This window comes from Numida meleagris, chromosome 1, assembly GCF_002078875.1.
Source record: "Numida meleagris isolate 19003 breed g44 Domestic line chromosome 1, NumMel1.0, whole genome shotgun sequence".
Lineage (NCBI taxonomy): Eukaryota > Metazoa > Chordata > Aves > Galliformes > Numididae > Numida > Numida meleagris.
The window spans coordinates 171,197,573-171,213,275 of record NC_034409.1 but is presented as its reverse complement, the minus strand read 5'-3'; the positions used below and the strand labels follow the sequence as shown (position 1 = coordinate 171,213,275).

At 34.6% G+C, this 15,703-nt stretch overlaps 1 protein-coding gene across 12 annotated transcripts in view; it reads left to right on the top strand.

Moving 5' to 3' along the window:
* NBEA (neurobeachin) overlaps positions 1 to 15,703 on the top strand; it is a 486,663-nt gene that overhangs the window by 131,351 nt on the left and 339,609 nt on the right. For all 12 annotated transcript variants that reach the window (XM_021377858.1, XM_021377912.1, XM_021377833.1 and 9 more), the window contains exons 12-17: positions 1,988 to 2,140; positions 2,702 to 2,870; positions 12,498 to 12,577; positions 13,357 to 13,419; positions 13,528 to 13,625; positions 14,801 to 14,893. In XM_021377858.1, coding sequence (XP_021233533.1) covers positions 1,988 to 2,140; positions 2,702 to 2,870; positions 12,498 to 12,577; positions 13,357 to 13,419; positions 13,528 to 13,625; positions 14,801 to 14,893 — 656 coding nt within the window. The remainder of the gene's footprint in view (positions 1 to 1,987; positions 2,141 to 2,701; positions 2,871 to 12,497; positions 12,578 to 13,356; positions 13,420 to 13,527; positions 13,626 to 14,800; positions 14,894 to 15,703) is intronic.

Genomic DNA, 15,703 nt, shown 5'->3' with positions numbered 1-15,703 from the left:
CATGCATATAACAGACATGCCATAATTTAGGTTTATATTTATTATTGTGTGTGCATGTTTATAAAAATTAAATTAATCCTCCGTGTCTTAGTTCTGAAATTGATAAAATTGTTGATTTGGGTTTTGAAGAAGGAAAGCTGTAACATCATTTTGTTTATGGGAGAAACAATTGAAAGGGGCATTCTCTTTGCTTGTTTCTTTTCAGACATGATGAGCAGTTATCACAAAGCTGAGGTTTATTTCAGATGCTTGCTTGACGGCCATTATCTGCTTCCTGGCCCAAAGCCATTATAATGTCCTGTTACTATAATTAAGTACAGCTGACAATAGTTTGTTTTAAGATTACTAAGGTAGTAATATCTTCAGTTAAATATTATGGTTGTGATGTTCTTGAATGATTCCAACTGTATTTTTGGTCAACATGTGATCACTATAATAACAATCATTTGAGAAGGAGTCACCATTAGGGTTTTGTGTTGTCTGATGATTAAATTATGATAATCTTGCATTTTAAAGAACGCACTGAATTTTGAAGACCAGTTGTTAATAATTTCTCTCATTGTGCTCCTTATTTTATTTTCACCTAGGAAAATACATTCTTACACTAGAAAGAACTTACCTTCACTAAAGTTTTATATTAAAGATTTTTCTTTAGGCCTGCATTTTTTCTATACTAAGTAAGTGTAAAAAAATGATCTTGAAAAGAACACTGTGGTTTATGTACAGAGTACCTTGCAAGATTATAATCAATTTAGGATGTTGTACATGAAATTTAAAAAGCAAAAATGTGAGTTTTTACAGTATTCTCACAGGCAGCTGCTGCAATTTTAAATTTCACAAAGCTATAATCCAGGCATTTTCTCTATTTCAAAATGTTACATCAATAAACAAAGGCTATGTGAATATTTGAAGGATGTTATTTGATTTCTCTCACAGTTAAGGCCACTTTCTGCTGTTTTTTGTTGTTGTTTTTCAATGCTATAATCTCCTTAGTTGAAGTTTTTTCAAAAATATTAATTTCATTTTTTCATTAAGTGCTTATTGTCAATTGTCACACGTGGCAACAAAAAATCCTTTTGTTTCCTAGTCAAGCTCCATTTTATTATTTGTAAATTGTCTTTTGTTCATTTGTATGTGATTAAATACTTCAAAGAGAAGGACATGCATCTATATCTTTTTCTGTCATGAACATCGAAATAACCTTTTTGTTCTTGTTAGTTGCAGACTGTTTATTGTGATTTGTGATGTACAAGCCAAAGGAAACTCAGTATCCAGACTGAACTTTTATTACTGACAAATGGACTTCTCATCTAAAAATAACAAATCTGCATGTTCCCAGACTGTATTTGTAGCATTAAAAGTAAATGGAACATTTTGTAAGGAAAGCAAATAGAAGGATTTTTGGCATTTTTTTCTTATTGGTTCTTTTTGTTTGCTTAGTACATAAAGAAGTTTGTGGAAGTCTGCCTGCCACAACTGCAAAGGAGCAGATCTCAACAGTGATTTCATGGCACAGCTATGTAGCTGAACAACTCTCCTGAAATTTGAGGAAACTTTGAACCCAAAAATTTCAAATACTTAAGTTTAACAAAAGCAAGTCTGCCAGTAACATGTGTTTGCATATTGATAAACTCAATTTCAGTAAGATGCATAAACTAACTGAAGAAGAGCTAAGGACCTCAGACACAGTTCTCAAGGCATTCTTCTGTGTGAAGTAGAATGCTGACTGGAATGGAATAAAAAAAAATAGAAAAAGGATTTATTCAGAGTTATTGATTGCCATTTTGTAAAATGTAGTCCTTAGAAAGACCATAAGTGTTATTAGAAAACACAAGTTGTTGATATCTGTTTGTATTTTCCTTTCATATCCAATGAAATAAAAGCATATGAGGTTGTATGTATTTAGTAAAGATGAGCCTGGTGAAAATATCATTTGATATTTTTTCTTAAGTATATTAACAAAGAATCTATATATTTTTTTTCCCAGTCATCTAGAGTTCATATAACCAGAGCAGTTCTGGAACAATTTTTATCATTTGCAAAATATTTGGATGGATTGTCTCACGGAGCACCTCTGCTGAAGCAATTATGTGATCACATCCTTTTTAATCCCGCTATCTGGATACATACCCCTGCAAAGGTAATTGTACATTTGAAGTATGTTGTGACTCTTCATACACTGAAGTGAAATAGTAATGTTCTTTTATGCCTTGGTACTTATATTTTTTTTTCTTTTCAATTTGAAAGCACCGAAATAGCGAAGATATTTTTAATCATTAAGTTTATCCTTTGCTTAACTATATTCTCCAATGCCTTTTATACATTTGCAAAAGCAGATACATTCTTGCCTAAGATTCTGGCAAATTCCATCAAAAGATTTCTAGAAACTCTGTCATTTTTTCAGTGGTTGCATGGTTTTCATACAGATTAAGCATTAATTTAGAAAGACAAAAAAAACAAAAAAGCAACACATTTACCAGTATGTAAATGATTGAGTCATATATAACTTTTCTTAGAAGGAGTCTCTGGAGGTCATTCACGGTGACAATCCAGTGATGATAAACCAGTTTCTGCCCTCAGTAAAGTTATTTGTAATATTTTTTGTATTGTTTTCAATCATATCCAAAGTAATACCCAAAGAAACTTTGAAGTCTTGTAATACTTAACTTACACTTATGTGGATAATTATTTCATTCTTCAGGTGCAATTGTCTTTGTATACCTACTTGTCAGCTGAATTCATTGGAACTGCTACAATCTATAACACTATACGCAGAGTAGGAACAGTACTGCAGTTAATGCACACACTGAAATACTACTACTGGGTGGTTAATCCTGCTGATAGCAGTGGCATTACTCCTAAAGGGTTAGGTAAGTACAAATCATAAGAAAGAAATTATGTGCATTTCCTCTATGGGAAAATATTTGATGTAAATTTGTCAAGGCTCCTTGGGTCTACAGACAAGGTAAGTTGGCAGTAAACCAGTCATCAACAATGGAGTGACTTTTGGTAAAACTGTGACAGGTGAGTTGCTCACACCCTTTCCTGTGTGTACAGGTATTCCTAAAACAGTTTTGCTGTGGTCTTCACAGTTATGTGGAACTTCTTCAGAGAACACAGAAAAAATCACTGATTTTTTATTCTTCAGAATTGAAGAAAAAATATTGAGTGTACCTCATAACAAAGGTTTTTGGTGTTTGAATATGTTAATGTTTGTTTGGTATTGTTAAGTGGTCTTGAAAACTGAGTGGAAACTTCTAGTTCTCTCTTCTGAGATCTCTAAAGCTGTATTTTCAGTCCAGTAATATTTTTTTCTCTGCCCATATAAAACAGAGATTGATTTAACTTTGTTTATAGCCATGTGCATGGTCTAACTCTGGAAACATTAAAATATATCAACAACAAAATATGATAATACATGCAGGCTAAATGCTGCATGTAACAGATGCATATTAACCAAAGCATCAAATCATTCTAATCCTATACACTCCAACTGTAATGTCATTACATTTAGCAGACTACTTGTGCAAAGAAGGGAGGATTTGGCAGAGAATCTCTTAAAAATTAATTGATGTGCGAACCTTATTAATTATCTTTATTCTGTAACTATGTCATGCTGTGAAATTGAACAATTGGGAGGTTTTGTAGTGCTCTCACATATCCAAATATTTAAGAATCTAAATATGTATAATTTATTGTCTAATTCTTTGATTATGTCAGCTACATACATAGCTATATGAATATTTTTTTGGGGGGGGAAGTTAAATAAAAATGCAAGAAACAATTCTTATCCTAGATTAGGTATCCTTATAGGCAGTGGAGCTGTAACTTGCTGAGTCTCACAGGAAGAGCTGCCTGTGAGCATATTTAGTCTAAGATAAGAATTGTTCCTTCCATTTTTATTTATTCACTAAAAAATAGGAACTGGAACTTCATTTATAGTTATCTCATAATATAATATTAGTATATATATCTCATAATATTACTATATTCTTCAGTTACTAAAAATTGCTTAAAAATACCTAAAAAGAGCAGACTGTACTTTTGTTCCTTATTCATTTGAATGAAAAAATTGTAATATCAGATTATGAAAAACAACTGCTGCTGTTCCATAATTAGCTTGGAATTTTTGTGAGTAATAAATGTGTGTATATAGTGAATGATATATATTTTCCACTGATACTGACTCCGCATTCCCTCTGCTCAAATAGAATTAAGTTGAGTTCATTTTTGGTACCTACAACATAGATATTTGCATCTGATCTATATGTCTGCTGATTACAGACAGCAGAACACAGGATTCATCTGCCTGTATATGGATTTCGAGCATTATTTTTGTCTCTGTAGGTGGAGCATCCTGCCTGCCTTTTGAGGCCTGCTCCAGAAGGATGCAGGAGTTCTGTCCATTCTGTGTTAAATCTGACAGCTCTGCATGGATATCTTGGATATTTTATGATGTGTCAAATTGCACTGGCAAGCCAAGTACGCTTAGGAACCTGAGCCCTGCTCTGAATCAATAGGGCTAGAGAGCTATTTGAGTTGAAAGGCGTTTGCTTTCTAGATTCCATTGGCTGATTAGATCTCCTATGACTTGAGTGGAAGGTTAGAAGCCCGTCTTGTGTGTTGGTAAGCATGCTGTAGATGTTTGAAATTAGGATGAGATGAATCCTACTGTAGGGCTGACTCTGTCCAGCTTCACGCTTTTGATGTCCTGTTCTGCTGAGGGTTGCCCTGCAGTGCTGCTTGGGTACAGTTTTATCACCACACAAGTTAACCAGCTCTCAACTCAGAGAGGAATTATTATGTTAAAATCCCAGCCAATGAGTTTATAACAATTACACTGTGACTGTTAAATGACCATCTACTTAGAGGTTAATTTTCCAGATGTCAGCCATATTTACATCTGGACAGTGATCTGGAAAATGGTTCAACTACTTTGAGATTGCAAATTTGATATTGTCTTCTTGCTATTAATCTCATTCTTATTTGTCTTTTATTTAATGAGTTGCTATAGTTCTGTGTCATGATACTGTTAGCTAACAACACTTTATAAATGTATTGCAAATTCCAGATTTCCTTCTGGCTGGGCTTGCTCTTTTGTGGATACTGTGTGACATTTATTTCTGCGGATTTGTGTTGCTTTTATCTTGCCTAGATCTGCCTCTCTGCAGTTAGCTGTATTTTTTGTGTATTTGTATGTGTAATGCCAACTAAGTAGCTAGATAAATTATATAATGTATTCATCAAAATCTTAACAGAAGACATGGGGTACAAAGGATACAAAATTAGGGAGAAGAAATGAATCAGTTAACTCGAAGTTAGCATACTTACGGATGTTTTACTTCCCTACTTTTTCTCTATTTCTTATGTATTTTAAGGGAATAGTACACTCTTTTACTTGTGTCAATTTCAGACTAGAGACATCTTCTGTTTCTCTAAGGATGCAACCAGATAGCTCCCTGAAAGGTAATCAGATTACTGCTTGTTTGTTGCAGCAGTACAACAAAAATCAAAATTACTAAGGCCTGCAGAGTGTAGTTGGGAAAGCATTCAACAAATGGTGAGGCCATGTACATTTTCAGCATACGTATTTGTAGCCACTACATCTGCATTTCCTCTTGAGTTAGATTTACAGATAATATTGCCTTTGTTCGAGATTAATTACATCTTTCTTCTTTCATCCTTATCCTCTTCCCTGTTGTCTTGAACTGCTGGAAGACTTATGCATTTCATACAACTATAAGTATTTTGTCATATTTCTAATCTAAAAATGGGCATAATTGTATTGAGTTGAAGCTTGTTGGCTTATCAGGAAAGATGATCAGTGAGGTGGTACTGTATCAGCAAATCCAGCATAGCTATGGCATTTTCTCCATGTGAATCAACAGTAGGACTTTTGCTATTATGTTACAGGTAGCTTCTGCTTCTGGCTGGTCCAAAGGCAGATGGTTTGATGATTTGCCAGCAAATGACTGGGAATATAATAATTGCTGAGGTGATGGCTTGCTGAATTTAATTTCATATTAATTTCATATTAGTTATTTTATCCAACTCACATTAATTACTTTCATCAATTGATAAAATTGTTGAAAACTTCTCAAAATGTTTAATTGCCTGGAACTTTCTTCACCAGACATTCTCCTTTCTTTTAACATTAACTGCAATCTGACAACATGATGTGCAGCTCTGGTGGATTCGAGGTGATAATCTTAGAATACTATAAATAGAAAAAGCTGTAGATAATATTGCCTAATGCTTTTTCTTTACATCTCTGTTTTCAGCAATTCATTGCTTCCCCAACTCTAGTAATTCAGAAAATTTAAATGCATGCAGCCACTACGCAACATATTCTCTGCATGTTTATCATTTGTTAAAATGTAAAAAGAAGTTTGTAAATGCAAAAATCTTATACTGTAGATATACAATGATGTGAATGTTGGACTTCTGTTAAGTGGCATTTGATATTTCACTATGAAAAAATGAGCCCTATTGTCTATGAGTGGTAATTTAATGTAAGAAACAGAAATGTGTCATAATATGAGAAAATCATAGTATGGATTGGCTTGAAAGGGACGTTAAAGCCTCTGCACTTTCAATTCCTTGCCATGGGCTGGGTTGCCACCCACCGGATTATGCTGCTCAGGGCCCCATCCAAACTGTCCTTGAGCACCTCCAGGGATGGAGTATCCATAGCTTCTCTGGGTAGCCTGTGCGAGTGCCTCACCACCCTCTCACCCTCTGAGTAAACAATTTCTTCCTACTGTCAAATTTGAATCTACTTTTTTTTTTTTTTCCTGGCTTAAAACCATTTCCCTTTGTCTTGTTGCTAGATGCTCTTATAAAAAGTCCTTTCTCAGCTTTCCTGTTGGCCCCTTTCAGGTTCTGGAAGGCTGCTATAACATCCCCCCAGAGCCTTCTCTTCTCCAGGCTGAAGAGCCCTAGTTGTCTCAGCCTATCCTCGTAGGGGAGGTGCTCCAGCCCTCTGATCATCTTCGTGGCCCTCTTCTGGACCCACTCCAACAGCTCCATGTCCTTCTTGTGTTAAGGGCCCCGGAACTGAACACAGTACTCCAGATGGGGTCTCATGAGAGCAGAGTAGAGGCGCAGAATCACCTCCCTTGACCTGCTGGTCACGCTTCTCCTGATGCAACCCAGGATACAGTTGGCCTTCTGGGCTACAAATGCACACTGCCAGCTCATGTTGAATCTTTCATCAACCAGCACTCCCAAATCCTTCTCCCTGGGACTGCTCTCAAGCCATTCACCACCCAGCCTGTATTTGTGCTTGGCATTGCCCTGACCCACGTGCAGGTCCTTGCACTTTGCCTTGTTGAACTTCATGAGATTGGCATGGGCCCGCCTCTCATGCCTGTCCAGGTCCCCACCTCTCAAGCCTGTCCAGGTCCCTCTGGATAGCATCCTCTTACTCTAGCATGTCAGCTGCACCACTCATCTTGGTGTTGTCTGCAAACTTGCTTAAGGTGCACTCAATCCTGCTGTTCATGTTGCCTACAAAGATGTTAAATAGCACTGGTCCCAGCACCGATACCTGAAGAATGCCACTTGTCACCGTTCAGATGTGGAGCTGTTAACTGCAACTCTCTGAGTATGCCCATATAGCCAATTTGTTATCCAGCAAGTGGTTCATCCATCAAATCCATTTTTCTCCAATTTGGTGACCATGATGTCATGTGGGACAGTGTCAAATGTTTTGCACAAGTCCAGATAGATGACATCAGTTGCTCTTCCCTTTATCCACTGATGCTGTAACTCCATCATCATGCCTGTTTGTCAGGCATGACTTGCCCATGGTGAAGCCACATTGGTTACCACCAATCAGCTCTTCTTTATTTTCCATGTGCCTCAGTAGGGCCTTCAGGAGGATCTGCTCCATGATCTTGCCATGCACAGAGGTGAGACTGACTGGCCTGTAGTTCCCTGGATCTTCTTTTTTTCTCTCCTTGAAAATGGAGGTTATGTTTCCTGTAAAGTTTCTCCAGCCCTCTGAATAACTTCATGGCCCTTTTCTAGACCCACTTTAATAGGTTAGCTCACATTAATTTTTTCATCCATCAACACCCTCAAGTCCTTCTCCTCAGATATGCTCTCAATCTACTTACTGCCTAACCTGTATTTTGTGTTTGGGATGGCCTGTAGGACCTTGCACTTGGCCTTGTTAAACTTCATTAAGTTTGTATGGGTCCATCTCTTGATGCTGTCAAAGTCCCTCTGGATGGTATCCATTCCCTCTAGCACATCAAAATGGCATATCTCCTTATTTTAGACAACTGAAGCTCTAAGCTTATTTGACATCAGACTTTTCAAACCTGAAGGAAACATTAACAGAAATCTTACCAATAACAAAAATTTGACTGTGTTATTCTATTTTCAGGTAAATTGCTGTCTTATTAAAATGTAATTTTTACATTCTTTTTACAATTTTTTTTTACAATTCTTTACACAGCTATCCAAATTGTATATTGCCTACTTCTTATATAGGAGTAGCATTTTTTAGGCAGAGATACTGAAACACTTGTTAATATTAGTAGTTTGCTTTACTATTACGTACATACAGGTTTTTTGCTTCAAGGTTTTATTGTCTTCTAGTGTCTTAATAAAGCACCAAGTGGGTGAGTTTTCTTTACTGACAGTTTAGTATACCCAGTTTAAAGCCAAATTGTCTCAATGTTGAAGCTTCTCATTTGGCTAACACTGTTTTCTTAAAAAATGTGAAAGTTCACCCATTGCTTCTTCCAGTAGTCAGCTTATAAAATAGGAGGTGTAAACATTTTGAATTATTTTATAAACTCAAATATTTTTTTCAAATTTTGTTTTCTATCATCTCTTTCATTATTGCTTTATTTCAAACTGATATTTCTTCCTGGATTCAGTGTGCTAAATTTGTATTGTTTTTTTTCCTTCTCAAGTATCAGAAACACTATTTCAAAACATATAGCTGTTTCATATTTTTTTTTATAATTTTGATTGATCATTTTACATTTCATATGTAGTTAGATGTATATATGTGAATCAATTTTTTTTCTTCTTAAAACTGTGAATTTTACTTTCTTATTTTATTGTTGTGTTTTGTTTCCTTGCTTTTGATTCAGTTATCAGTTGTAAATAGGTGTCAGGAAAAGCTGACTCGTGTTTGATGAAGGCCATGTTAAAGTAAACCTGTGAAACAACCCTGTCATCAGGAAAAGCAGCATAAGTAAAATCAGTTTCCACAGGAAATAATCTCCACTGTTTATTGTGTTTTAGATTTTACACTTGAATTATGATTATAGCTATTCTCTTGATTTGCCACATAAATGCCTTTAACATTTTGTTAAATCTTAGAGAATAAGATGTGAAGATGCAAGATCATAAAGTTTGCAGCATCTAAAGATACTGTGAAGCAGGCAATTGAGTAAAAATTACTTAGTTGTAGTTTCTTCCCTTAATTATTTTCTTCTGTGGATTTTGGATACAAATAAGAGGATAAGTGGAGAGTTATTTAACTCATCTTGCTATGCAAAGTGATGCATTTCAATGATAGTACTTAAAGCTGTTAGAGAAATCTTCACATTACATTATCAGTCTTTTTGTTTGATGCTTCATCTTTTCAAAATACATACCAACGTGATATTTAAAAGAAAGTCAAGCCACGAGTAGGTTTGAGAAAATGCGTATGCTATCTGTGACAGACAAAAATTTTAGACAGACTTTTGTTACTTTAATCTTTGGATGTATATAGGTTGTTGGGCTTTCCAACGTTTAACAAATAAAACATTTCTGAACTTAAAACAAAATTCTCTGTATTGCTGACTTAATTTTATGTACAGTTTTGTAAATTTCAGAAAAAAAAAAAAATGGAGTCCACGGGGATATTTATACCTTCAAAAAACCTTTGCTAGAATTGTTTAACAACTGCATGGCATTCTCTGGAAATACCAGTGGGCCAAGAATGGTGCAGTAATGAGAAAACAAAAAAAGTTTGAAGTAGCTCAAGTTACTATTTCATAAAACGACTTACAGCTCCAGTACCAGATCCTACCTTAGTAGGGCTATTATGTTGTTGATGATGATTTAGTTTTGTTTGGTTTTATTTCAGTGTTTAACTGAACAGTCACATCCCTGTTTAACAGTTTTTGAGTGGTGGTGACAGTTGCCTATAACCAGTGATGGGCACAAAGATTAATAGGCAGTAAATAAAGAAAATTTTAAATTTCTGACTTGAAAGACTAGAGATACTTTTCTCTCTTTACTTGATACATATATGCGTGTAATATATATACTTTTAAACAAAAGAATAAATTATACAATTTTTGGTCAATAATGCATTTTTAAAAATCCTTCTTCTTTAACTAGTACTGAAGTTAAAAAGATGGATGAAATAACAAATTGCAATGGTAAATATCTTTTATGTACCTTTAAAATTTCCCAGATTTGTTGTGTTCAATCTGTATTAGGTGAATGTTGCATTACTCTTTCTGCAGTCCTTTCTTCCAGTATTTATAGCTGCATAGCATCCAGTTTCTCTAGCCTGTTCTTTCTCTCTGCCAGTCCTCTTTTAACTTTCAAAGTACTGAAGTCTTTTGAGTAGAGGCTGTCTGTTTTTTCCTAACTCTAAGGCAGTGGAGATTCAAGGCACAACTGAAATACAAGGATTAAATAGCAATGGAGGACTGAAGGCATTATTCTGACAGTCTGCCATATAACCTGCAAGCAGAAATGCCTTCTGTGTTTTTCGTGTGTTGAAGAACTGAAAAGGGTTCTCCCATATCTCAGAGAAGCTATATCTCATAGAGAATATCCGTATCTCAGAGAATGGATATATGAATAAGAAGTATGAAACTCAGGAATCTTTGGACAGGTTCCTGATTCATTTGGGATATCTTTTTAATCCTTCCTTGAAATTTCTGTTACAGAAATGCTTTGCAGAGCTGCCCATTGCCTTAGTGTTCCACTTTCTGTTTCCATAATTACAGTCTTTCAGGAAAGACAAAACGCCTTGTTTTTTAGCCCTGGTTTTCAGATATTGTCTGATATGAATCCCGAAAAGTGTAGGAGGAAAGAGGCAACGTGAAGACACAGATTTTTGTGATACAGTTAGAAAAGTCAGTTCTGCATTTCAATTAGAGGAAAAAGTATCTGCTGCTAGAAGCAAACCATAAAAACACGTGCAATTTTTAATGTACTGCATTTAGTACCAAAATGTCCAATTGTTTTAATGATAGGTAATAGGTATTTCATGGCACCATTAGACTGCATTCATGGAAAACAGTTCCTGTAGCATCAAAGCCCATATAGTAGATTATACTCACTGTTGTGACATATGATGGTAGGAGAAGACTCAGATTTACTCAATTCTTTCAGAAAAGAAAGTTCTTCACCCAGTTCTTCTCCTCTCTCCCAACCGAAACAGGGAAGAAAACTGGAGAATCGGCCATTCTTTATCTTCCAACTAACCTTCAAGCAGAAACATGAATTAACTGTGAAACTGTAAATCAAGCTTCATTGATGTTCACTGTACAAAATTTAAGACTGGCACACATTGTTTGAAAAGTAGGAATTTAAAAAAGAAATTTCCAGTTCAACTTTAACTATTTATGAAAGGGGAGAATGTAGTATCCAGACAGCAAGGTTCAAGCAAATATAGTTGATTTAGCTATTTGTTTCTTACGCAGTGTTTTGGATACTTTTGTTTTACTAGAGTACTTCCACAAGCACATTTTTTACAGGATAAAGAATTACAGACATTCTTTTTGCTGGATTAAATTTAATATGTATATTTTTTTCAAATCCTTAGTTCTCTTTGATTAAATGGCTTCAGTTTCTGCTTGCAAGTAATGGCCGTCACTAATGTTTCATTAATTCCTTCTCTGTTGGGCTTCATTCTGATGGTATTTAACACAGTGGCTTAGTTATTCTGAGTTATTGTCATCAGAAATTTTAGATAAAATTCACTTTTATATTCAGACTCTTTTAAGTTTACAGTGTAGATTTGTGCTAGGTGTGTCTAAATTTCTGTTGTAGTCAGTGGAATTTCACTCAATGTAGACAGTGGAACTACTGATTTTTTTATCCTGAATTGGGCATTTTTTATCATGACATTGGATCAGTTGAGTAGGTTTTGTCAATAGAGTTGTTGCCTGTATTAAAATTTGCAACTCCCAGCTCATAGGAGAAAATCTACAGTGTATACCTTAATTTAGTTGTGTGAGTCGCAATCTTGTTACTTCTCTTCATGTTCTTATGTCTTTAATATTTATATATAGACATATATATACACATATGGATTTCTTTTTGTTTGAAAATTAAACATTGCTGAAGCTATATAGTGTTGTAAAATGTAATTCTGTAAGGTTTTAAATGATATCATTTGCAAATATGTGCTCTTATATAATGAATAAAATACGAAATCTGTTGTAGGAACTGTGATTTCCTAGAGAAGCTGCAGTTATTAAAGGAATTAGCTTGTATTTAAATGTCGTGTATTTTGCTTCTTCCAGATGGTCCTCGACCCTCGCAGAAAGAAATCATATCACTAAGAGCATTCATGCTTCTGTTTTTGAAACAACTTATATTGAAGGTAAATTAGGCTATTCCAGATGGAAATCTTTGAGACCTATTATACAGGTTCTTTCTTTTTAGTAATACATTCTTTCAGGGTAGTAAATGCTACCTATCAGGTATTATATCTGTTTCTGGTTAATTTTAATGTTGATGCACGTACTGACAATAAACATAAGGGCAGCAAATCCATAGAATATTTATTAACCTCATCAAACTAAGATATATATATTTTATTAAAAGTACTTCCAGAAGTAATATGTAATACTACAGAACTGTTCGGGTACTTGAGCTCATTTTTATGTGAAAATAGATTGATACTAGAAAAATCGAAGGAAAAGGTTGTGGGAGTTGTTAAGTTAGTTACTACTTTATTGGCTTTTTGGCCCTACCATGGCACAAAACAGTTCGGGGCTCTTTCTGGCTCTTTCTCTCTGTTACAGGTGGTCTTTGAGTTATAATCTGCCATTTGAGACTAGTCTGGAAAACAGTATTTTCTGCCCTAGCTTATTCTTACAATTTTTTCTGGTTGTGTGTCAGGGCTTGGAGGAGTGACAACAATAGTTGATATCATCTGAGGACCTACACTATAAGAGTTGTTTCTAGCAAAACAGAAGACTTACTTCAGGCTATTTTGTACTGCCGATGTGATAAGGAAAAGAAAGGGAACAAAAAAGAGTAGCTCTTTGAATTTAAATAGTAATTTTATAGGATTATTTGACTCAGTCCAGGTTTTTCGTAGGCCAAGCATTAAAGAGTGAGTTTTCTCTGAAAAAATATCCCATCTCTTTTTTTCAGGATCGAGGTGTGAAAGAAGATGAACTGCAGAGCATATTAAATTATTTGCTAACAATGCATGAGGTACATTTCTGTAATTATCTATCTTTTACTGTAATCAATTGTACCATCTCTTTGAGAAGCCTGCTGTTGAGGTTAGTTTGTAGAATAACATTGGTGCTTGTCATACAGGATGAAAATATTCATGATGTGCTGCAGCTGCTGGTGGCACTAATGTCTGAACATCCAGCATCCATGATACCTGCCTTTGATCAGAGAAATGGGATACGGTAAGACGGTGAAGTGAGAAAATATTTTAAAAGTAGTTCCAGTATCATCACTCCTCAGATTCCTTCTTTTTCACAATATCACACATGCTGATCTTTCAAGAATTTTAGTAATTTAGGCTATAACTTCAGAAATAGACTGTTTTGATATCTCTGAGGCAAAAATTTTTCTCTTGAGGTTATCACTATCATATTTGAAGGTAAATTAACTGCTGTACTTGCTTCTCAATCTCAAATAGAATATGTAATTAACATGAAGTATCAAAAAGCCAAGTATCTATCTCAGAATTATTTTGAATAATCTGTCTTTTAATGGTCTACATAATTTGGGGAGAAGAAGAGGAAGATGAGAGAAATCACACCTTAACCTTGTAAATTGTCTCTGAAAAGATTAAAAAATGTATCTGTGGATTTTATATGTTAATGTAATTGTTCATAGAATTAATAACTGATAATCACCAGAGAAGCAGTATTTTTGGTGGTTTTTTATACCTACTTTGGTAATGCAATTTTTTTCAGTATTTATTGTTAATAATTTAATGTTTACCATAGATTTTTATTTTGTGTTGTTATGAAAGTACTTTGGAAAACAAAAGAGACTTGTAAAATAAAAAAATGGTTATTGCTGATAAATTCAACTGTGTTTTCTATAAAATAGATAAAACTTCACGCAACTGCTTGTATTTAAAATCATTTTAAATGGCAGTGCTTGATGAAACGAAAGTCCCAGGAAGACTCATTGTTCTCACAGTTAGGACATTTTTTTTCTGTTTATTATTCTATAGCAGAAATAGCAACACAAGCAAACAAGTTACATTTTGTTTCCTGTAGCACGCAGGTACTACAAGAAACTCTGAGATGCGACTGTGTTCCAGTCTTTTCCATTTGTCTTAAGCCACAGCTGCTCAGCCTGTCTTTGATTTTATTTTTCCGATATAGAAAAATTAGGGAAGTTTTTGCTTTCCGTTGTTAAGCATTGAACTCAATGACAAGACAGCATGCCTCTGACTTAAAGAATTCGTAATCAAATTCTTATGCTGTGCTTGGTATTTTCAGTGTTTCCTTTCATTTTGTGTAAATGGTTTATTATCATTTCATAACCTCATTATAAAATATTCCTGTTCAGTGAAAAACAAGCTGTAGGTGTGATGTTCAAGGTGTTTGTTTTCCTTTTTTAGAGTAATTTATAAACTATTGGCTTCCAAAAGCGAGAGTATATGGGTGCAAGCTTTGAAAGTCCTTGGATATTTTCTCAAACACTTGGGTCATAAGTAAGTGTAATTTTAAAATTATTGCAGTAGTGTATGTAAGTTCACAGTTATTGTCTTTTTGTCATAATGACCCTAATTAATTTGACAGTCTTTGGAAATAACTTAAAATTGGTAGGTTTTGTATTTAATAATGTGCAGTTTCTGATGTCTTTATATATTGAGAAAAAATAACCCTTGTAGTTAACTTGTTCTTGTAATGACGTTTGAAAAGTTAGAGTGATTATCTGCCAAATATATGATACACTGAAAATTAAACCTTAAAATGATATGAATTTTTTTTCCAAAAATTCATTTTAAAATATTGTATGTTCGGTTAAGGGTAATAGGAAACATGTGACTGTCATCAAAAATTTGCAACTCAGATTTTCAGTGTGATTGCAGTAAATGTGTCAGGACAGTACTTTTAAAAATAGCTTCATACTGATGGAAAAAATGAAATAGAATAAGTTGTTCCAGTGGGAAATGTTCAAAAAGGAAAGTAAACAGAATAAGTAAGTGATCATTAAAAAAAAAGCACGTAAAAACATGCCTCTGCACCAAAGGAAGGAAGAAATAGTCACATTTAAAATGAGCCAGTGTCACAAAATAGGTGTACTGAGTCTCATTTTTCCTCATTTGATGTTAAAAAAGGAATTTAAAACTATACAGTGCTGTGTAACCTGGGGCTGCTCACTCTTTTCCATTGTACTAAAATATTCCAGTGTGTAGGATGGAAATTAGCAGTGCTCTTCACAATAGACTTCATCATGTAAAACCATAGAAGGGAAAGAAGCTACGAGGCCAGCCAGAGTGCAGTATTGCTAGACACGC